A 21,114-nucleotide genomic window follows, 5' to 3' on the forward strand; every position below is an offset into this window, starting at 1 on the left:
TTACAACGCAAATCCACTTACGTCACATTCTCTTACCCTTCCACCCGTCTCATTGTTATATAGTGTTATGGTGTGGGAGGGTAGGGCAATTTTATCAAGGAGAGTGGAGGGGTGAAAAAATAACGTGTGATTGTAACTGTGAATGGAGTGGTAATTGTTGACAGGGACTGTGTGTGTGTGTGTGGGGGGGGGGGGGGGCGGATGGTGGGAGGGGGAAGGAAGGAGGAAGAGAGGGGAGGAGATGGTGAATGTGTGGTGTGGTGTGTGTGTTTGTGTGTGTGTGTGTGTCCATTTTTACGTACAACAATCTCTCCTAATTAACGAAAACTAAAATAAAAATAAAAGATTGAAAAAAAAAAAATTAAAATCTGTTCAGTAACCAAACGAATAGCTTTCCCTATCTATATATTTATCTATCTGTCTATCTATCTATCTATTTGTATGTCTATCAATCCATCTATCTATCTATCAACTTATATATCTATCTGAATCTATCCATCTTTTTATCCACCTCTTTATATCTATTCTATCCATGCATATCCATCTCTCCATCTATGTATCTGTTTATCTATCTATCTCTATTTCAACCATTCCATCAGCACCCATTAAGTCACCCCCGAAATCTAACTCACACGCCCACCATTAGCGCGCCTCCTCACCCTCGTCACCGTCACCTCCTGTTCTTATTCTTGTGTTTCAAGGATAATCAAAGGGTTTCCCAAGGCTGTGGTTGACGGTGGCAGGAGGTGGAGGTGTTCCGCGAGGGAGGGAGGGAGCGGGTGTGAAGTGAGAAGTCTATATTTACCGCCAGTGGATGGAACGTGTGAAATGGATAGGCAAGGGAAACGGTGGATATGAAGTGGTGTGGACAGGAAAGAATTGGAATATGAACTGGAGTGGATAGTATGAAGAAGTGGAATGAGTGTTTGTGGGTGGAGGTGGAGGTGGAGTTGCGTTTTTTTTTTTTTTTTTACTGTCAATGAATACCGTGAATGAATAGGACAATAAAGTGGATGAAAAACAATAACAGGGGTGTGGAATGGATGTGGAATGTATGGATGAGAGTTTGTAGTGGAAGTAGACTTGTGATTTGCTTTACTGTAAATCAACACCGTGGAGTAATATGTGTGGAGTGGATGAAAGAGTAAAAATGGTGGATGTGGATGAATGTGGAACGGACGTGAAAAAGATGGATGCTTATTTATAGGTGGAAGCAGATTTTTTTTTTTTTTTTTTTTTGGCTATTGTATAAGGAGGTCGATTATAAGGAAAACAATCAATTAAATACATTACTGAAGAACTAATAATGGATATACGTATTTGTGGATGAACGTGGAGGATTAATTAGGAAGAACTTGTACACGACTAAAAATAAAAAAAGGAAGAAAGAAAAACAGAAAGAAGGTAAGAAAGAAAGAAAAGAAAGAAAGATAAAAAGATAAAGGACAAAAAGAATGAAAGAAAGAAAGAAAGAAAGAAAGAAAAAAATAAGAAAGAAAGATCGTGGAGGATTAATTGGGAAGAACTTGTGCACGGCAAGAAAGAAAAAAAGAAAGAAAGAAAGAAAGAAAAACAGAAAGAAGGTAAGAAAGAAAAGAAAGATAAAAAGATAAAGGACAAAAAGATGGAAAGAATGAAAGAAAGAAAAAAGAAAAAAAGAAAATAAGAAGGAAAAAAGAAAGAAAGAAAGAGAGAAAGAAAGAAAAAAAGAAAATAAGAAAGAAAGAAAGAAAGAACCAACTACAGAGGAAAAGACAATAGAGGAATAAGTATACATAACAGACGTGATTGATAAGGTAAAGAGAGAAAGGAGGAACAAAAATAGTATGAGAAAATAGGACAGACAAGGAGGACAAGGATGAGGAGGAAGAAGAAAAGGAAAAAAAGAGAAGTATATAGAGAAAGAGAAAGAAGATGAAGGAGAGGAAGGACGCGAAGTACGAAAATGAAGAGGGGGGAGGGAACGAAGGTGACACAGACGAGGAAGAGGAAGAGCAACAGAACCGAATAGAAAAAAATAAAGACGTAATGATGATAATGAGAGTAATGGGACGGGAAGAATCTCATAATAACAAAAGAACGTCCATGAGCAAAAAAAAAAAAAAAAAGAGAGAGGATTAAAATAACGGAAGGTTGAGGAGGAGGAGGAGGAGGAGGAGGAAGAGGAGAAGGAGGTCAGGAATTCAATCTTTTCTCTTTCAAGCAGGTAAACTGAAGCCTCATCTCTTGTCCTCAATATCCTGAAGGAGGGAAACCTACCTGTGTGTGTGTGTGTGTGTGTGTGTGTGTGTGTGTGTGTGTGTGTGTGTGTGTGTGTGTGTGTGTGTGAAAAATAAACTCATGAAACACACACACACACACACACACACACACACACACACACACACACACACACACATACATACAAACATGAACGCCTGGTCGTTTACACTTTTCTTTACTAATGGATTGAGAAAGCCAAACTCCCATGCCTCGGGCGGGGAAAAGGGTGTAGTATTATAGTAGTAGTAGTAGTAGTAGTAGTAGTAGTAGTAGTAGTAGAAAAAGAAGAAGAAGAAGAAGAAGAAGAAGAAGAAGAAGAAACATCAATGCAACGCTTACACATCCCATCATCCTCATAAACACACACACACACACACACACACACACACACACACACACACAATTAGAGAAACCGCAGCTGGGCAAACCCTCGAAAAAATAATTATGAGGAAAGGTAGGAAAGGTAACGAGGAAACACCTGCCTTACCTTTACCTGCCTTATACCTGCCGTGATTTCCTCTCCGGTGCGTGCAGGTGCGTGTGGGGGGTGAGTGTGTGTGGGGGGGGGGTGCAGGTACGTGTGTGAGGGAGGGAATTGAAGGGATGATGAAAGAGGGGGAGGGGGAAGCGAAAGAAAGTGAAATGAGAAGGTGATGAAGGGGGAAGAAAGTGATAATGAAAAGGTAAAGTAGAAAATAGGGAAGAATGGGGAATGGAAAGGGAGATGAGGAAGGATGAAGGAGAGGTAAAGGAAAATAGGTGTGTGTGTGTGTGTGTGTGTGTGTGTGTGTGTGTGTGTGTGTGTGTGTGTGTGTGTGTGTGTGAGAGAGAGAGATTGTTGTTGTTTTTCATTTATTATATACAAGCAAAAGAATCTGAAGACTAATTTGTAGCTAATAGTATAAATATAGAAAATATCCATTGAACGCCATTTCATTGTTTTTCATTTTCTAAGATAAAGAAAAATATAAATAATTCTGTGAGATAACCTGTTCATGATCGCCTTCGTGTCATGACTTTCGCTTCTGTTACAATGCATTAATTATACGTGGCTTGCATGCATGTAAAGTAAGCTATCCCCCACTCTCTCTCTCTCTCTCTCTCTCTCTCTCGTCAGTCATCTGTTCCCATTCCAACGTAATACCGAGGTTGTGGGACGCCCGCTAGCCATCTACCTTCGCGACCTCCACCACCCTCCTCCCGCCCCTCACGCCTCTTTCCTCCTCCTTCTTCACCTCCCGCCCACCTCTCCTCACCTCACGCCCTCATCTCCTCCTTCCTCCTCCTCCCATCATCCTCCCTTATTCCCCATATTATCAAACAGTTAGGCGCGCGTTTACACACCCAAAATTGAGGTTGTCGGTATTTCCATGAGTAGTTTTATTAGCCTAGTAGTAAATCGACGAGACTCCTGATATATAAACGAGATACACAGCATTGATCTCGAATAAACTCCTTTGTGGCCTCAGGAAATAGTTTGACAAGGTTTCTGCATCATGAACGTTATAAAAAAAAAAAACAGACATTAGAAACAGACTACTTTTCTTTGTGACCTTTGGAAATAGTTGCTGTAAGAGTCGAAAGCTTCTCAGAATACAGGCCTATCAGATTAGATGCTAAGGTGCGCAGGCGTGCGGTTACGAGGGTGCTGGGCTGCCGAAGAAGGGGTGGCATTCCTTATTCGGTTTATCTCTCGTATAGGCAGAGGACGAGGCCACGGGTGGAAGCAAGGGACTGGCCAGACTCCTCATTAACCTCATTAAGAGCCGATTTCACAGTCCAACACAGTGTCTTCGTAACAGCTCGAACCAAACTATAGAATCCTATACAATACAAAGTGGTGAGGTCTTCGGTGCCACACTAAATCCACAAGACTTTTCCTGTATAGTTTCATCAAATTTGTGAACTTAAATATAAACAACCAGATACTATACAAGGATATTTCGAAGGCTCTGGTATTGGTTTGGGAGCTTACTAACCCATCATGGGGAACTGTGAAACTGGCCCTAAGTGTCGTGTGTGTGGGGGAGGAGAGGGAGGAGGAATAGTAATGAATTGGAGTATAAAAGATGTGCTCAATAGACGTCATGATATCTATTTTGCAGGATGGCGCCTCTGTGAAGTTTGATTTATACTCTTGTTTAAGCAGACATCACAAATATGCCCCGCCTAGGACAGCCAAGCAACCACCAAAAAGAGTGAAGTCCATATTATCAAACTCTTCCAAGCCTTAGTCCGTTTATATCAAAGGGCTCTCGCAGTGGTTGTGGGAGTTTCCATGGCTGGTTTCCTGACCCTGGCGGTAGTTTTGCAAGGCTTCTACGCTGAACGGGATAAACACTTATGACAACCCGACGTAGCTCCTCTCTGGCCTTGGAAAACATACGTAACAAGAGCCCAAAACGTTTGATAATACGAGTGTGAACCTTTCCTAGCATCCACCCAGCCTATACAGTTCGTGCTGGAGGTAGAAATATAGGTTCTTGATTCAAACTCGCTTCTTTCCCCATTTGCAGCTTTCACAAACCGAGGGAACAAGTAAACGCACATCTAGAGGAGAAAAAGGTAGCAAAGTGTATCCCATTTAGCTTCTGCTCCAACTTGTACCCATTTATGACACCCAGCCTCGTATAGTGGCGTACTAACTGTATCATCCCTGAGCTTCTGTTGCTTACTTAGACTTACTCGATGGGAATAGCCAGGAGAGTAATTTCAGGGCGAGAGAGGTACATAACTTACATCATGGGTTGCGGAAGCGTATATTAACTTGCCCTAATAGCTTCGGACCCTACAAGCAAGCAGATTATACGTGTGTAATTATGTTAGTGCGCTCTCTCTCTCTCTCTCTCTCTCTCTCTCTCTCTCTCTCTCTCTCTCTCTCTCTTTTCAGCCTCGAGGTCACTGCAGATGATGGGCCGAGGGATCATTATTTTTTTGAGGCTGCGCCGACAATGGTGATAGCACAATGACACCCTCCACCTCGTCCTCGTCCTCCATCTCCTCCTCCTGCTTCTCCTTCTCCTTCTCCATCCTTGGCCCACAAATACTCATCAATGTAGCCCTCACCTTCAACACACACACACACACACACACGATTGAAAAGGCTTACCAACTGAAACCGTGTGTGCAAAATGAGTAGGCTATGTACATAAATACGTTTAGAGACATTACATAATTAAAATAAAATACAATGTGAAACCTAGCGTGCCTGACTCGATTCTGCGAAGGCACGCATTATACGAACAAATGATGAGCTAATAACACGACATAATTAAGGCCGGCTGAGGTATTTAATTAGTATGAGGATTGTTCCCGGAAAGCTATTAGTGACCCGCGGTAATTGGCGTCGGAGATGAGCTCTGAGGCCACGTGCACTTATGAGGTATGCTGACTATGCTCCTATTATAGACAGACAGTAGTAGGGTGAAGTAGAGGAGCATGTCTCTCTCCCTCGCTCCCAGACTCTTATCCGTACCTCTTACTTCGCGCCGGGATGTCGTTAGCAAGGAATGAATGGCTTGGAATCACAGGCGGGCCCGATGAATACCACGTTACCAAACCCACGCGAGAAATTGTTATGAGTTTACTGCCCGCAACCGTCTCTCTCTCTCTCTCTCTCTCTCTCTCTCTCTCTCTCTCTCTCTCTCTCTCTCTCTCTCCTGTTTTCAAGGCTGTATGTATAATAAAGGCTAAAAAAGAGTATTCTGGAAAAAAACATACAATAGACGGGACAAAAATAAGACCTTGTATCAGCTCAATAGCGTTCACTCTCAAGGTTTCCAATAATAGAGGGACAAAAGAAAAAGGGACTCAACAGGGAATGAGTGAACTGCATTGACATAAATAGCTGAATGAATCCGGAAGCTACGTCTGTATAGGTACCTTGCATTTCGTTAAGATTAGTAGGCTATACAGTAAACTAGTAAACTATAAGGGATGACATTGCTTCCTCTCAGACTCACCTTGGGAAGTAGCAGTGAAGATCCTGTAACTTATCAGAGAGGTCCTGCGCTTCTTTATTCATAGGATACTGGCGAGCACAACCATGGTCACTTTTTTTATCATTAAACAAGTTGAGATAGGATTTTCTTATCTCCCTTTGGTGCTATTCTTATTTTTTGTAACATACCTTGGACTTGTTTCAACTAATTTTTTTTTTTTTTTCAGTATTTCCAATCATTCCACTTCTGCCTTGAATCACTGTTTTACCTGCACAAGGCGTACCTTAATTTCATTTATCTTTCCTTAGCGGCACACATTCACTATCACATTTATCAGCTTTGTTTAATTATCACGAGAGCATTGCACTCTTTCAAATCATATCTTCCTGTTTTGCTCTAGACTCTACTCTATATGACACAGGCACAGTGTAGATAACTTGCTATTGTTCCTTTTTTCTTTGTCTGCTTTCTTTTTCATTTATTATTGCAAAAATTCTCAATACGGATAATATTGAATTTATCGTAGCCATCTCGCGGGAGGTTGATATATTGTATTGTATCATGGTCTCTGACCTCCGGAAAATTGAAGACACTTCAATATGATGAAAACTGTTTTTTGAGCGAAGTCTAGCACATCGCAGTTTTTCTTCGAGGCACAGGCGGGGTCAGGTTAGGTTAGGTTTAGATAAGTTACGTCATTGTAGGTCAGATTTTAAATTGTTTACGATAAATACGTGATATGCTTAATTCGCTCTGCACTGTTGCTGTTACTGGCGGGGGAGCAGTGCTAGGCTTTATTAATCTCAATATTCCCCACTCTGTTATGTCCTTCACTATAGTCGGTTCCACGAGAACTGGCATAATTTTCCCTCAGGGGTGGACTTACTTTGTTGTGTGCCTACTTTATCAGCCTCTAGCTTTTTCATCCTATCATTGAGACCTTGCCCTCTCTACAGACTCACAATGCTCCCTGATTTCTAATTTTCACATATATCCTTGGCCATCCCCCTGCTTATTTTCACACCTTCAATATGTACTAAATATCATATAGAACGACACTGGAGGACGTGGTTACAATATTACTTTGGCACTGAACTAGCCACTCTTATCACTGCCGTTGGTCTCCTCTAGCACCTCCATGGTTAAGTCTTGTTGACATTTTCTGCACTCATGGCTTGTTTCTACCACTCACTTGTTTCCACAGCTTTTACACTCCTTCCTCTTCACACCTCGCTCCTCTTTAGACACTTTGGGATTGGTTTCCAGCAAGAATATAGGTCAAACAGGTCAGATACAGGTCATACACTGCACGCCTCCCTGGGTCAAACTTCCCGGCTGGTTTGTACTTTGTTTTGAACTTTTGGTCTCGGTCTTCTTCTTTTTGTTCTTTTGATCGCTTTGTATCGCTTTGTAGGTCCTCCTCCTCCTGGTTCTTTCTTTGTTTTTCAAATGCATTATATTATTTACTTTTCCTCACTATAATACCGTGCTCCGCTTAACTCCTGCCCCCTTCTTCTTGTGACCTCTTACGCTCTCCCTTCGTAGGTCAGTAGCAGTCTTGTCATGGTCCTTTGTACCTGCAACAATAAACAATCAATCAATCACTGTCTCATTTATACACTTGCTATCCAATCGTGTCTTTTTCTTGACCTGTTTCTCATTAGAACGATTTATTGCACTCCCAGATAAGGAAAGTGTGGGCGCCGTTGCACATGTTGAAACACTTGCATACAGAAGCAGCAATGATGCTATAAAAAAGGTTTCTATTGACTAAAGAGAACATAATTATGAACAAAAAAAAAAATGCTGCATAAAATTCGCTTTCTACTCCTATCCCGTACACTTTTTTTTTCAGGAAGACAGGAAAAATGCATAGAACTACAGCAGCTGTATGAGGAAAATCCAAATGATATCATAGGAAAGTTGTCATTTAGCAAAGAAAACAATGAGAATAAAAAGGAACTGGTCTATGAAATCTGGAAAAAGGGAGAAATAAAAATACAGGAGCAGAACCCACAATGAAAAAAAATGACATCTCCATAGGTAGTACCATGGAACTAAACAGGCAAAATGGTAGGGGACAAGAGCTATAATAAAAAAAAATAGTAGCTGTGATGAGATAAAAAAAAAAAGTCCAATGACAGAAGTTCCGTTACAAAGGCTGAACTTGGCCCCATCACCTGCTGTGTAAACGTAAACACGGCGCCGGGGAAACGAGGCTCCAGCACACGCCCTAGTCACCGGCGCCTTGGCAGTGACCCTCGAGGCAGTGCAGGGCAGTGAAGGAGCCTGTCCCAGGAGCGTACTGCGGGTGTGGAGGGAGTGAATCTGAAGGAGGGGAGCAGATAATCTCGCCATGTTGGCCTCGAGACGGCTGGCGGCCTGCGTGCCCCGCTTCCTGCCCCCTGCGTGTGAGTGGCTCAGGCAGGGTATTGTAGGTGTGACAACATGTAATACGTTCAAATGCCCAAGGAGCAGACATTTAGACATATAGTATTATCGGGTTAAGGTTTGGTAAACGTTCTAACTGATGTCCCAAATTAAAAATTGTCACATTCAAAAATAGACTAGATAAATTCATGGACAGCGATATTAGGTGGGGTTAGATACACGGGAGCTTAGGGTCAAAGGAGCTGCCTCGTACAGGCCTGCCGGCCTCTTGCAGACTCCTCCGTTCTTATGTTCTTATGTTCTTATGTATTTACCCTCTTAACTCAGAAATGGGTTTACAAAATATTTGACCCTCCCCAAAACTGAAGTAAAATAGGTAATTTTCCAGAACGTCACCCATGTGACACTGTTGGACAAAACTAAATTTTTTGGGTAGTTTTCGGTGTTATGACATAATCTACTAACTATTTGTCACAAATCATTTAATCACTAATTGATTGACTTTTCAATGCCTCATGTTCACCCACCGCCACACCCACAAAATAGCTCGCAGAGAGAGGTTCAACTTGCTTACTGTTTCTACATTTCACTCACCTTCTTTTAACCTATAACGCTTTGTGTAGCCTCTTAGGTCCTCCTCCTCTACGTCCTCTGTTCTGTTTATTGAATAGTACAGTAAAATAAAGGTAAAGATTGTTTTTATTTGTGTGCTGGATTTTTAGACAAAACTAGTTTCTACGAATAGTTCTTTACTTGCTTAGTTTACTTAGTCTTGTTACCATTATTTACTTTATTCATATTTTTAAATGAAGGCCTTTCTTATACCCACCCAAACAGGCACATACCACAGACAAGCTCTAACCAACACAGCCGTGAAAAAGAAACGCTCTCAGCTGTTCACTCAGGAGGCCCAACGACAGGCTGCTCTCATCACAGACGTGGAGAAGATAGAGGTGCAGTATGAAGGACACCCAGAAAATTGCACACTGGTCATGAACAAGTGTATGTCTACCCCATACAACTGTGCCCAGCGTAAGTGCATTCACTGTCTGATGAGGGTTTACGATAGTGCTGCATCTTATGCTACTGCTGCTAGGATGATTCAGTAACCTCCCTCAAGCTACATATACAAAATTGATCTTAACTGTAAATGAATGACAAAGAATTTCACTGGCAATATATGCACCTTATTTAAGAAATTAAAATAGATAAAAGACTAAGAGATCATATGCATTTATAGTAATTATTCACCAGTTCTGAATTCACACTCCTTGAAGTATTGTATGTAAAATTATCTCTCATCAGTGAGCGATTCTTCTTAGTGCTGAGATGATATCCTTTATTCATCACTGTAAAACTGATCCATTTCCCTCCTTCAGACATCACCCAGATGATCCTGGAGCGGTCCGTGCTGGCAGAGGTGGACGGCCAGGTGTGGGACATCCACCGGCCCCTGGAGGACAACTGTACTCTCCGTTTCCTCCACTTCAGACAGGTGAGGGAGGGAGGCTGTTTTACCATCATTAATTATCTAATTCTTCCATTGATATATATATATATATAATTTCTCAATATTAATTCCATCTCTGCTGTTTGTTTTATTTTAGTTGTCATGTTTTCTAAGTATCTTATTTTGTCTGTTCCAGTTTATTTCATGTTGAATATTTTGTGTGTAATTGATATTTGTTCTTTTTCATCTATATCAATGGTAATGTTAATTCTTTTCTGTTCCAGTCTGACCCATACTATGCCAACAAAGCATTCTGGCGCTCAATGTCAGTGATGCTCGGGGCTGTGCTGGAGTCTGCATTCAAGGACAATCTTTATGTAGAACTCTGCTCCTATCCCTCCCCCAATGGTACTAAACCTTGTTGCCAGCTGCTCTTACTATACTTCTTAGATTGGTGCATTTACTACTAGGATTCCTGCCTTAAGCATCTTTTCTTCGCACACCAGTAACTATCATGAGTGTGTTATTTGGAGTTCTAGATTGGTATTGTTGGATGCTTCGCCCCTCACATCAGTTATTTCCAAAGGCCAAGAAAGATATCAGGCAGGTTATTATGAGTATTTTTTTAGGGTCATGGTACAAAAGAAGGGTAAAAAAAACTACCCATGGAAAGGCCCACAACTACAAAAGCCTTGTCAAATGTGTGTCTTTGGGCGACGATATGTTTATTTATATGGCCCTTAGAGTTCAGACTTGTGATAATTTGCGTCCAATTTTTTCCTTCGTGTTTAAGGAAAGTTGCATTATTGTAGGTGAAATGTTAATTGTTAGGAGTGTTTTTTAAATAGTTTTAGACATCCTGTTTCAGTTAACAAGAACTTCAAATATTTAAAGCTGAAACATGAATATTTATCAATTGAAAGTAAGGGGCTTTTGGTTTCATTCTTTATGCCTCCTTACACTCTTCTGTTGTCCCCTCAGTGCGCACTGGCAGCTTTGTGTATGATGCTGATCTCAAAATACCCAGCTGGGAGCCCACTAAGGTAAGGCAGCTCCCATACCCTCTTTAATGAACACCCATGTTTTATTGACTTACTTGTCCAACCCTTTTCCCAATTACTTCACTTCTTTGCCATAATCCTTTTGATGGAGAATTTATCACTCATTATGTGATTTGCTTTTCAGGAGGAACTGAGAACACTGTCAGCAGAGATGGTGAAGTTGTCCATGGCTGCCCACCCCTTTGAGAGGCTGGAGGTGGATGCCAGTGTTGCTCTTAAAATGTTTGCAGACAATAAGTTCAAGACACATCAGATCCCCCAAATGGCAGCCCAGAGCACCTCAGGTAAAGAGGGCTGGGAAAGCAGTTACAGAGTGAATGTGTTGCTTGACCAGAAAACTCATGAAACAAAATAAATATGAAGGAAGGAAATTTTCTCTTGTTGATGAAATGACTGTTGGCACTCATAACTAAGATGCAGTTCTTAGATGAATTTTTATCTTAAATACTGAATTAACTAACAAAATACAACTCTTAGGGATCACAAGGTTTGCCAGGAGATGCATAGGAAAGGGATTCTATTATCTAATTCTCCTTTCAGGTAACACGGTTGTGGTGTATAGGATCGGGGACTTTGTGGAGGTGAGCCGTGGACCGATGATAGCCAACACAAGCCTTCTGGGCAAGGTGTCTATTGTGGCGGTCCATCCCATTGAAAGTAGTGAAGGTCAACTGTTCAGGGTGCAAGGAGTGGCACTTCCCAAAGGTTTTATGGTAGGTAGTTAATACAACTGTTGTTGAGTCTTGTCTGTTGTAAATGAGTAAGCGGTGTGCCAAGTAATTAGATAAAATGACCTTGTTATGACTAAATGACTACTTATCTTTTCAGTTGAATCACTTTTCCTATGGCCTGTTGGAGAAGAGAGCAGAACAACTGGTGAGTATTAACCTGTTGAACATTTATTATAGGAAAATAGTTTTGATAAGCATCCAATTAGAGGCTTTCCATTCTATTGAAAACTAGATTTCTTAAGAGTTGTGATTGTACTTAATTTTGTTACATAATTAATGAAGTGAGTTCTATAACCATTCTACATCTCTCACATTATGTAACCATCACTAATCTAAGTAAAACTGCTGAAAACTACATATCTTTATAAACAAGAATGATTTGTCGGCAGAGATTTATCAGTCAATCAGTCTGTTTACCAAAACTACAGCATAGAAGTCAGTTATTAGTGGTACTAATTTTTATCATAATAAAAGTCACTGATGTTGCAAAAATGCAGTCATGAATAGTGTATTTTCATTTGACCATTTCCTTCTCTGCCAGAACTCTGGTCGCCTACCAGCCTTCTCACCCACTCCCAGTCAGCCACAGACACAACAGGCCGCTGCACCTTAGTCTGACCACTGAGCTACCCTTCAGATCAGGGAGCAGGCATCTACTGTATAATAATTGTACCTTTTTTTAAGCTGTATAAATAAAACATTAGACATACACGTGCTTTTTTCATTTTGGCTTTCATATGAGTGAATTGAGTGACAGTATTGTGGCCAGTGTGAGAATTATCATCTGGGCAGTTGAAACACAAGACACATTACAAAGGAGCCCAGAGTAGAATAGCATTATCTAGCCAGTGAAAGGTTTAACTATTTTGTTCTTGCATTTTACATGTAAGATGGCCTTGCAAAGGCAGATTGAGTTTTGCCAATCACTTAATTCCAAAACAGTAGTACACAGCCTGCCATTAATAGAGCCCATTGTGTCTATACAAAGCCATTCCTGACAAATATGTAGTCCCCTATGTTGTCCTTGTCAATGAGGTAGTCATAGAGGTGGTATCCATGAGCCTCCACACTCTCCACAAACTTGGTGTCCTTCCCCTTGACGTTCCCATGATGCTCCACCAGCAGGACGGAGATCTCCACCGTGCTCCAAGGCAGTGTGTCCAGGATCTGCTTTTCTGCTCCTTCCACATCAAGGGAAAGCAAGTCCACCTGAGGAAGGAAGAGGGAAGAGTAACTTAGAATCTTGGGGTTGCTTGGATGGGGTAAATAAAAGATGCTTGAAGACTTAAAGTGGATCAAGTGAGAATATGATAGCTTTTTCAGTTCATACATAAATACTTTACTTTAAAGAAAATGTATTTAAACTAATATATGAGGATTTCATGATATTTTAAGCCTGAAAATCTATCAAGACAGGTTACATTTGTAGCAATTTGTGTATTTACTGAAGATCTAGATGTTAAAGATTTCATGTGTAACTTTTGTGATGTTGAGTGTTCTTGAGATTGGACAGGAGGCTTATTCTATGGTATTCAAAGCCTAGAAATTAGTATCAAGACAAGTTTCAAGTGTGGCAAGTTATGTATATACTGAAGATCTAGATGTTACAAAATTATTGTCATACCTTTGTGATGTTGAGGGCTCTGAGGTAGGACACGAGGGGGAAGCACTGCACGGTGGCATAGGAAGAGTCATACACGGTAGCTTGGTACTTCTGGTCTGGGCCGCCAGCCTCCATCAGGAAGGAGCTGCCCCGGATCACCCACAGGGCCTGCGTGGTCTCTGTCTCAGCATGGGTATCTATGGCCTGAAGAACCATCTCCTGCAAGGCATAGTCTCTGGTTATTGAGTTTCATGTTTTACTTGTAAAATCAGAGATCAAGAGATGAGGAATGTAGACAAATCATATTTTATATAGACATTCTGTAAGGTAAAAATCACCCATTCCTTATTCTCTAGTTATTGAGTTCCATATTTCACTTGTAGAGTCAGAGAGCAAGAGGTACCAAATATAGCCATCAAGCTTTCATATAGACACTGTAAGGCAAAAAACACCCATTAATGTCATGGACTTTTTTACTCTCTGGCCAGTCTGTTTACAGTCATTCTTTCACACATTTTATGAGAATAAATACCTTTAGCCAGTCATTAGCATTTTCACCCTCTGGTCAGTCACTTTCATCCATATTCTGAGGCCCAAGCGCTCACCTTTGGGTAGGGCGTGATGGCCAGGCAGCTGTTGGAGGACCAGGCACGTCTATTCTTCTTCAGTAGGTGTTTGAAGGCATTTGGGTTAGGCTCCACCAGCAGCCCCTTCCATCCATACACCTGTAGCACAAAAACACGATTATTATTATTATTATTATCTTTATTATTATTATCTTATTCATTATTGCCTCTAGATAACTTAAAAATCCTTAGTTTTAATGCGCGTAGCCTAAGAAACAAATTTGATGAACTGAGATGTCTTGCTTTAACAGAAAATTTTGACATAATTGCTATAACCGAAACATTTATCGACACCACAAATATTGATTTAAGTTCCGAATACAACATAGATGGCTACAGACTCTTCAACAAAGATCGTGTAAACCGTAGAGGTGGTGGCGTCGCCCTTTATGTCAAAAGCTATTTGCAACCCACTGACAAAACACCGGGAAACAGTAACGTTGAACATTTGTGCGTGCGAGTAAACATTGCAAAAGTCAACTTAAATATATCTGTCACCTACAGACCTCCCGGGCAATCACTCGATGACGACCTTGAAATGTACAGCGTCTTAAGGCAGTCACTTAATAACAGCGACTCACTGATATTAGGAGACTTTAACCTCCCCCATATCGACTGGGCGACACTGTCAGGTACAGAAGGCGAGTCACATAGAATGATCGAATTTCTAGAAGAAAATTATCTAAGCCAAATGGTTTCTGAGCCAACTCGACAAAATAATATACTCGACCTTGTTATAACGACCCAAGATAACCTAATCAGTAGTGTCACGGTAGGAGAACACCTCGGTTCTTGCGATCATAAATTAGTGCGCGTCGACATTAAAGCTCAATCATCAGTGACTGAAAATAAAGTAAAGGTGCCCAATTTCAAAAGAGCTAACTTCGTAGAAATCCGACAAAAACTAACAGAAATACAACTGTCAGATGACGGCAACGTAGAGGAAGCCTGGCTAAGCCTTAAAAATCACTTACTCACTCAGCAGAACACATTCGTCCCCTTGTGCGAGAAGCGAATTAACACTAATAAAAGCCCACCGTGGTTTAATAGCGAAATTAAACAATCAGTCAATGAGAGAAAATTGTTTTACAGGTTAAAAAAAAGAACAAAGCACGCCCGAAAACATTAGACTTTATAATGATGCCAGGCGACGAGTAAAAAGACTAGTAGGTCAGGCAAAGCGTAGATACGAAGAAAATATTGCAGCCAACTGTAAAAATAATCCGAAATCTTTCTTCAGTTACATAAACAACAGAAAGGCGATCAAAAGTGGTATTGGACCTTTAACAAACAGCGACGGTGCACTAGTGACTGACAGCCAACACATTGCAAACCTCTTAAACAATTACTTTTCCTCGGTGTTTAATACTAACAGTCTTCCTCTCGCTACCACCAACACCAGTACTATTGTAAATCTCGAGCATGCATTGCCTAATTTTGAAATAACAACCGATGAAGTCCTTAAAGCTCTCCATTCACTTAAAACAAATAAAAGTCCTGGACCTGACAAAGTATATCCAACTCTGCTGAAAGAAACAAAGAGCGAAATACTCTCCTCCTCACAACCGTATTCAATATGTCCTTGCGACAAGGCATCGTCCTTCAGATTGGAAAAAGGCTAACGTGACACCGATTTTCAAGAAAGGAGACAAAAAGTACCAGGTAATTACAGGCCCATTAGTCTAACTTCGGTTGTAGGTAAGCTACTTGAGGGCATAATTAGAGACAAAATTGTGAATTACCTTGAAAGCCACTCATTGATTGGGGACTCACAACATGGCTTCCGAAACAAAAGATCCTGCCTATCAAACCTATTAACCTTTTATAACGACCTCTTCACTGTTTATGACGTAACCAAATCACTGGACGTAGTCTATCTTGATTTCAGAAAGCGTTTGATAAAGTCCGCATCATAAATTACTTTACAAATTAAAGCAAATAGGTATTGACGGTCAAGTAAACCAATGGATCGCGAATTGGTTGAGCAACAGACAACAAAGAGTAGTGATTGACGGATTTAACTCAGAGTGGGCGCCTGTCACTAGTGGCGTCCCTCAGGGCTCGGTCCTTGGCCCAGTGCTCTTCATTATTTACATCAACGACGTGGATGTTGGACTCAATAACCGCATTAGTAAATTTGCAGACGACACAAAGATTGGCAACTCGGTTCTCACTGACGAAGACAGGCTAAGCCTCCAAGAGGATTTGCACAAAATTTCAGCTTGGTCGGATAGATGGGAGATGCCCTTTAACGTAGACAAGTGCCAGGTCCTTCAAGTTGGAACGAGGAATAAGAAGTTCGAATACGAAATGCGCGGCGTTAAACTCAAAAGCGTTCAATGCGTCAAAGACTTGGGGGTCAAAATCGCGTCAAACCTCAAATTCTCACAGCAATGCATCGATGCAGCAAATAACGCGAACAGAATGTTGGGCTTCATTAAAAGAAACTTTGTATTCAAGAATAAAGATGTAATACTCGCTCTACAACAGTTTAGTCAGACCCCACTTGGAATATGCGGTACAGTTTTGGTCTCCCCACCATGCAAAGGATATTGCTAAATTAGAAGGTGTTCAGCGTCGGGCAACGAAAATGATCCCTTCCTTGCGCAACAAATCCTACGAAGAAAGGCTTTCTACCCTTAACATGTTCTCTCTTGAGAAACGTCGCCTGGAGGAAAACTGATCGAATGTTTTAAAATACTTAATGGTTTCACGAATGTAGACAGATCAACATTGTTTATGATCGATGACACTTTGCGCACGAGGAACAATGGCGTAAAACTCAGATGTAGACAAGTAAATTCAGACTGCACCAAATTTTCTTCACCAACGTTGTAGTGCGAGAATGGAATAAGCTTCCACCGTCAGTGGTCCAGTGTAACACGATTGACTCCTTCAAAAATAAGCTCGACCGTCACTTCCTTCAACTTAATATCAACTAGAGTAGAAATGCAACGTTTTGGAGTCTTCTGATTAATGTAAAATCACTTAGGTTTAAGGACAGACCACCAAGTCTGGACCATGGGGTCTGTGTGGTCTGATTTTCTATGTAAATCTATGTAAATCTCTCTCTCTCTCTCTCTCTCTCTCTCTCTCTCTCTCTCTCTCTCTCTCTCTCTCTCTCTCTCTCTCTCTCATTAACTCACCGCCTTCCTGCCTGGTGTTATTATTATTATTATTATTATTATTATTATTATTATTATTATTATTATCTTTATTATTATTATTATTATTATTATTATTATTATTATTATTATTATTATTATTATCATGCTCTCATACATTTAAATGGAAAGTTTGCATCACCTGTCATGGATAATACAGGAAACCAACAGCTTTACAGTGACACATAAAAAGGAAAAATATGGTGTATACGTTGAGCACATTTTCTAAACCCTTTGTTCTGCTTCTATTAGTATTCTAGTGTGTTCTTGCCATCCGAGGAGCAGTCAGGGTGTTGCAAGTCTCGCAGTGAGCTATAATGCGCCACACTATGATGCAGCACGCTCACAAGGGATTAGGAGCGCATACAGAACAAAGCAATCTGCCTAATGAAACTATAAAGAGAGGCTGAGCTAGAGCATCCTTATAGAGTTAGTGACGGCAAAGGAAGATGAAAAAAGGAACGAAGTGCATGGAAGGGACAAATAGAGACGGAAAGGGGTGAAGAGAAGGGGGAAGCATTATAAGAGCTAGCTTATGTGAACAGAGTGCTGTATATTCAGAAGCACGCACAACGCGGGAAGGTAAAGATCAATAGAGTAGGGAGGAGAAGCAGGGAAGGGACAGATAAGGACGGAATGCATGGGGAGAAGGGAAGGGGGAGCATATATGATAAGAGCTACTGAAGAGACTCGATCTTGTCTAAACAGAAACACGCCGGCATAAGGAAAAGGAAAATCAAAAGAGTAAGGAAGTGCATGGAAAGGACCAATATATACGGACGGAAAGGGGAGAAGAGAAAGGAGTATAGCATATTATAAGAGATGGTGAATAGCCTCTTGTGTAGAAAAGAGGGAGCATAAAATGAGAAGGAAAAGGGAGATCAAAAGAGGAAAGAAGTGCATGGAAAAGACAAATAAGGACGGAAAAGGGAGAAGACTCTTGTGTAGGGAGAAGGGCGATAATACGAGAGGGAAAAGGGAGATCAAAAGAGGAAAGAAATGCATGGAAAAGACAAATAAGGACGGAGAGGGAGAAGAGAAGAGGGTATCATATCTATTAGAGCTGCTGAACAGACTCTTGTATAGGGAGGAGGGCGCATAAAAGGAGAAGGAAAATCGAGACCAAAAGGAAAGAAGTCCAGGGATGGGATAAATACAGAAGGAAAGGGGGGAAGAGAAAGGGGTAGCATATTATAAGAGCTGCTGAACAGACTCTTGTGTAGGGAGGAGAGCGCATAAAACAAGAAGAAAAAGCGAGATCAAAAGAGGAAAGAAGTGCAGGAAAACGACAAATAGAGACGGGAAGGGCAAAAGAAAAGAAGGGGGTGAGGGCATTACTAGATCTAGGTCATATCAACGGACTCGTGCACAGCCATTAGGGCACACGAAACCAGACCTTCTCGAGGTATAGGGTGTTGGAGAGGTACTCGCCGTCCAGCGCCCCAGCCTCCACGAAGAACCCGGGAGGACGCTGAGACATGAGTCGAACTATCCTCTCGTGCAGGAACTTCCACGACTCCATGTCCTGGGAGAGAGACATTAGCCTAGGATCGTATTATAAGACACTTCCGCTTTTCACATCAGTTATTTCTAAAGGTCAAAGAGGGGGTCAGGCGGATTCTAATGAGTATTTCTTCAGGTTCACGGTATAGAGGAAGAGTCAAACTATCACCAGGGTCATAAAACTACTACTGGAAATGCCCCAAGCTCCTACGAAAGCCTTGTCAAATAGGTGTTCTTGGGCGACGAAATGTCTTATAATACGACCCGAACTTACTCCCTCAGCATGTGAATGAGAGAGGGAGATAGACAAAGAAAACATAACAGTAAAATGCCATACAAGGACGAATATTAATAGCCTAAAGTTGCAGTCTTCGTCAGTATGTGATTCAGAGAAGAAGAGAGACACCAAGAGCATAAAAGTACAATGTCACAAGGACGAATAGCAGTATATCAGTCTCCTTACGAATATACACGCAAGTTTGGCCAGTGGAATCGTGTGGGAATTACCTCCAGACCAATAGATTTTTGGTCTAGGTTACCTTATGGTTGAGTCTGTTACTGTAGACTTTGATGTTATAAAATCTGTTATACCTATTCCTTGGTTATAATAAACCCGCAATTTTAGCCTATGAAACCGTATATGTGGGTTACCTCTAGAGTATTTAGGTCAATTGGATGAATCCGTTGGTATTGGGTTACCTTGTAGTTGAGTCTGTTGCTGTAGGCGTCGAGGTAGTAGGGCCTGATGGTGCTGGGTGGGTGGAGGTGGTGCTTCCTCAAGGCCTCCACCACCCTCGCATCCTCCCCGTCCACCGGTCCTTTCAGACGCTCCCTCCAGCAGCCCAGAGTCGTGCCCACGTGCAGCTCTCTCGCCCCGTGCACCGCCCCCAGCCCCACGTGCACCTCGCCCTCCTCCCTCACCACGTGCAGGCTCCGTAGACTGTATGCCAACGCCTGTGAAGAACATAAGAAGATAAGGAGTCAGCAAGAGGCCGGTAGGTCTATAGGTCTATAGGTCCTGTTAACCTAACGCAACCTATATCTCTCCCCTCTCCCTCCCACCCCCACTCACTTCAACTCCCTCCAGCTGGTTAAGTACGTTGGAGCACCTCACCGCACCTTACCTATGCTTACTAGTAGTTATCTTTAAGCCATTATCGCCACCTCATAAATTCCTTTACTCCCCTTACCTCCCCCTCCTTTTATCCTCACCATCCATGAATTTGTCTAACCTTATCTTGGATTTATTTATCGTATTAGCCTGTAAACCTAACCCCACCTAACTTCACTATCCATGAATTTGTCTTACTTTTTTTTTCTGGATGTATTTATTACTATTAGCTTGTAAACCTAACTCCGCCTAACCTCACTATCCATGAGTTTATCTATCCTCTTCTTGGATTTATCATATTAGCTTGTGAACCTAACCCAACCTAACCTCACTATCCTTGAACTTGTCTAATCATTTTCTGGATGTATTTATTGCATTAGCCTGTAAATCTGACCCTGCCTAACCTCGCTACGTATTTATAACTATCTATCGTTTCTTAAATGTATCTATCGTATTAGCACTCACCACTGACTGCGATATATTTGGCTAATCGGAAGAAGAATTAAGAGTAGATGTACGTCTGGATATTTCGGTTAATTATATGGCTTTTATTATAGTGACACTAATACAAAGACTCACCCCAAAGAAGATCAATGCACCCAACACAATCTTCTTCGCCAGGGTTTTGTATTTCCGTTGCAACACAATCATATCACCTTTTTCTATCACAATTTTATCTGGAGAGCACTACTGTCACCTTCAATTGCGTCCTTACAGAGCTACTAATGTTCCTGTTCATGCCAGTTTTAGCAGCAAGGGGACAAAGAACAGAGAAGAGAATATCGACTCAAATAGATATATTCCACTTGAGGACAACCCGCCACCTCACGTCTCAAATATTCCCTCGTCTTTTCCTCCAAGGCTGATCAACATTTTTCCTCCCTTCCTCCCCTATAGTTTTCTCCAAGGTTTCCTCCGCCATGGTTTCGCTTTCTCCTGTAAGCGATACACTCATGGACAGGAATGTGTGTGTGTGTGTGTGTGTGTGTGTGTGTGTGTCTCTCTCTCTCTCTCTCTCTCTCTCTCTCTCTAACCACTGACTCACGAGAGAAATATAAGCAGCCACTCACAGTCACGAGTTCGCCAGCCACAGCGGATATCCTCTGTCATACTTGCCAAGCCACAGTGTAAGCCTTATCAGTCCATTTATTTCGTCTCTCACTGTATTCTTGACCGTTCTACTTTGCCTCATGACCTACTCCTCCTTTTTATCCTACGAGCTTACCTATTCTCGTCCATTTTTCCCTTTATATCTCTTCATTAAAGGTATG

General features: G+C 41.4%; 2 protein-coding genes across 10 annotated transcripts in view; one reads left to right on the forward strand and one right to left on the reverse strand.

Moving 5' to 3' along the window:
- LOC126981561 (39S ribosomal protein L39, mitochondrial-like) overlaps positions 1-12,545 on the forward strand; it is an 81,254-nt gene extending 68,709 nt beyond the window's left edge. Inside the window, exons 1-9 of one of the 9 annotated variants that reach the window (XM_050832934.1) lie at positions 8,370-8,614; positions 9,432-9,626; positions 9,974-10,089; positions 10,329-10,452; positions 11,026-11,087; positions 11,230-11,389; positions 11,646-11,818; positions 11,934-11,981; positions 12,378-12,545. In XM_050832934.1, the coding sequence (XP_050688891.1) occupies positions 8,560-8,614; positions 9,432-9,626; positions 9,974-10,089; positions 10,329-10,452; positions 11,026-11,087; positions 11,230-11,389; positions 11,646-11,818; positions 11,934-11,981; positions 12,378-12,449 (1,005 nt within the window). In that variant the 5' untranslated portion in view covers positions 8,370-8,559 and the 3' untranslated portion in view covers positions 12,450-12,545. Of the gene's footprint in view, positions 1-8,369; positions 8,615-9,431; positions 9,627-9,973; positions 10,090-10,328; positions 10,453-11,025; positions 11,088-11,229; positions 11,390-11,645; positions 11,819-11,933; positions 11,982-12,377 lie in introns of those variants that run through there. The other 8 variants (XM_050832940.1, XM_050832937.1, XM_050832935.1 and 5 more) reach the window with 8 other exon arrangements.
- A 139-nt stretch (positions 12,546-12,684) lies between these two features.
- Positions 12,685-20,834, reverse strand: LOC126981562 (uncharacterized). Its single transcript, XM_050832942.1, has 6 exons — positions 20,423-20,834; positions 19,432-19,686; positions 18,626-18,754; positions 14,045-14,164; positions 13,461-13,658; positions 12,685-13,045 (listed from the first exon to the last, which is right to left on the reverse strand). The coding sequence occupies exons 1-6, from the start codon at positions 20,492-20,494 to the stop codon at positions 12,815-12,817; spliced, it is 1,005 nt and encodes a 334-aa protein (XP_050688899.1). The 5' UTR covers positions 20,495-20,834; the 3' UTR covers positions 12,685-12,814.
- Between the last annotated feature and the right edge of the window lie 280 nt (positions 20,835-21,114).

Source organism: Eriocheir sinensis, chromosome 48 (assembly GCF_024679095.1).
Source record: "Eriocheir sinensis breed Jianghai 21 chromosome 48, ASM2467909v1, whole genome shotgun sequence".
In the NCBI taxonomy this organism is placed as follows: Eukaryota; Metazoa; Arthropoda; class Malacostraca; order Decapoda; family Varunidae; genus Eriocheir; species Eriocheir sinensis.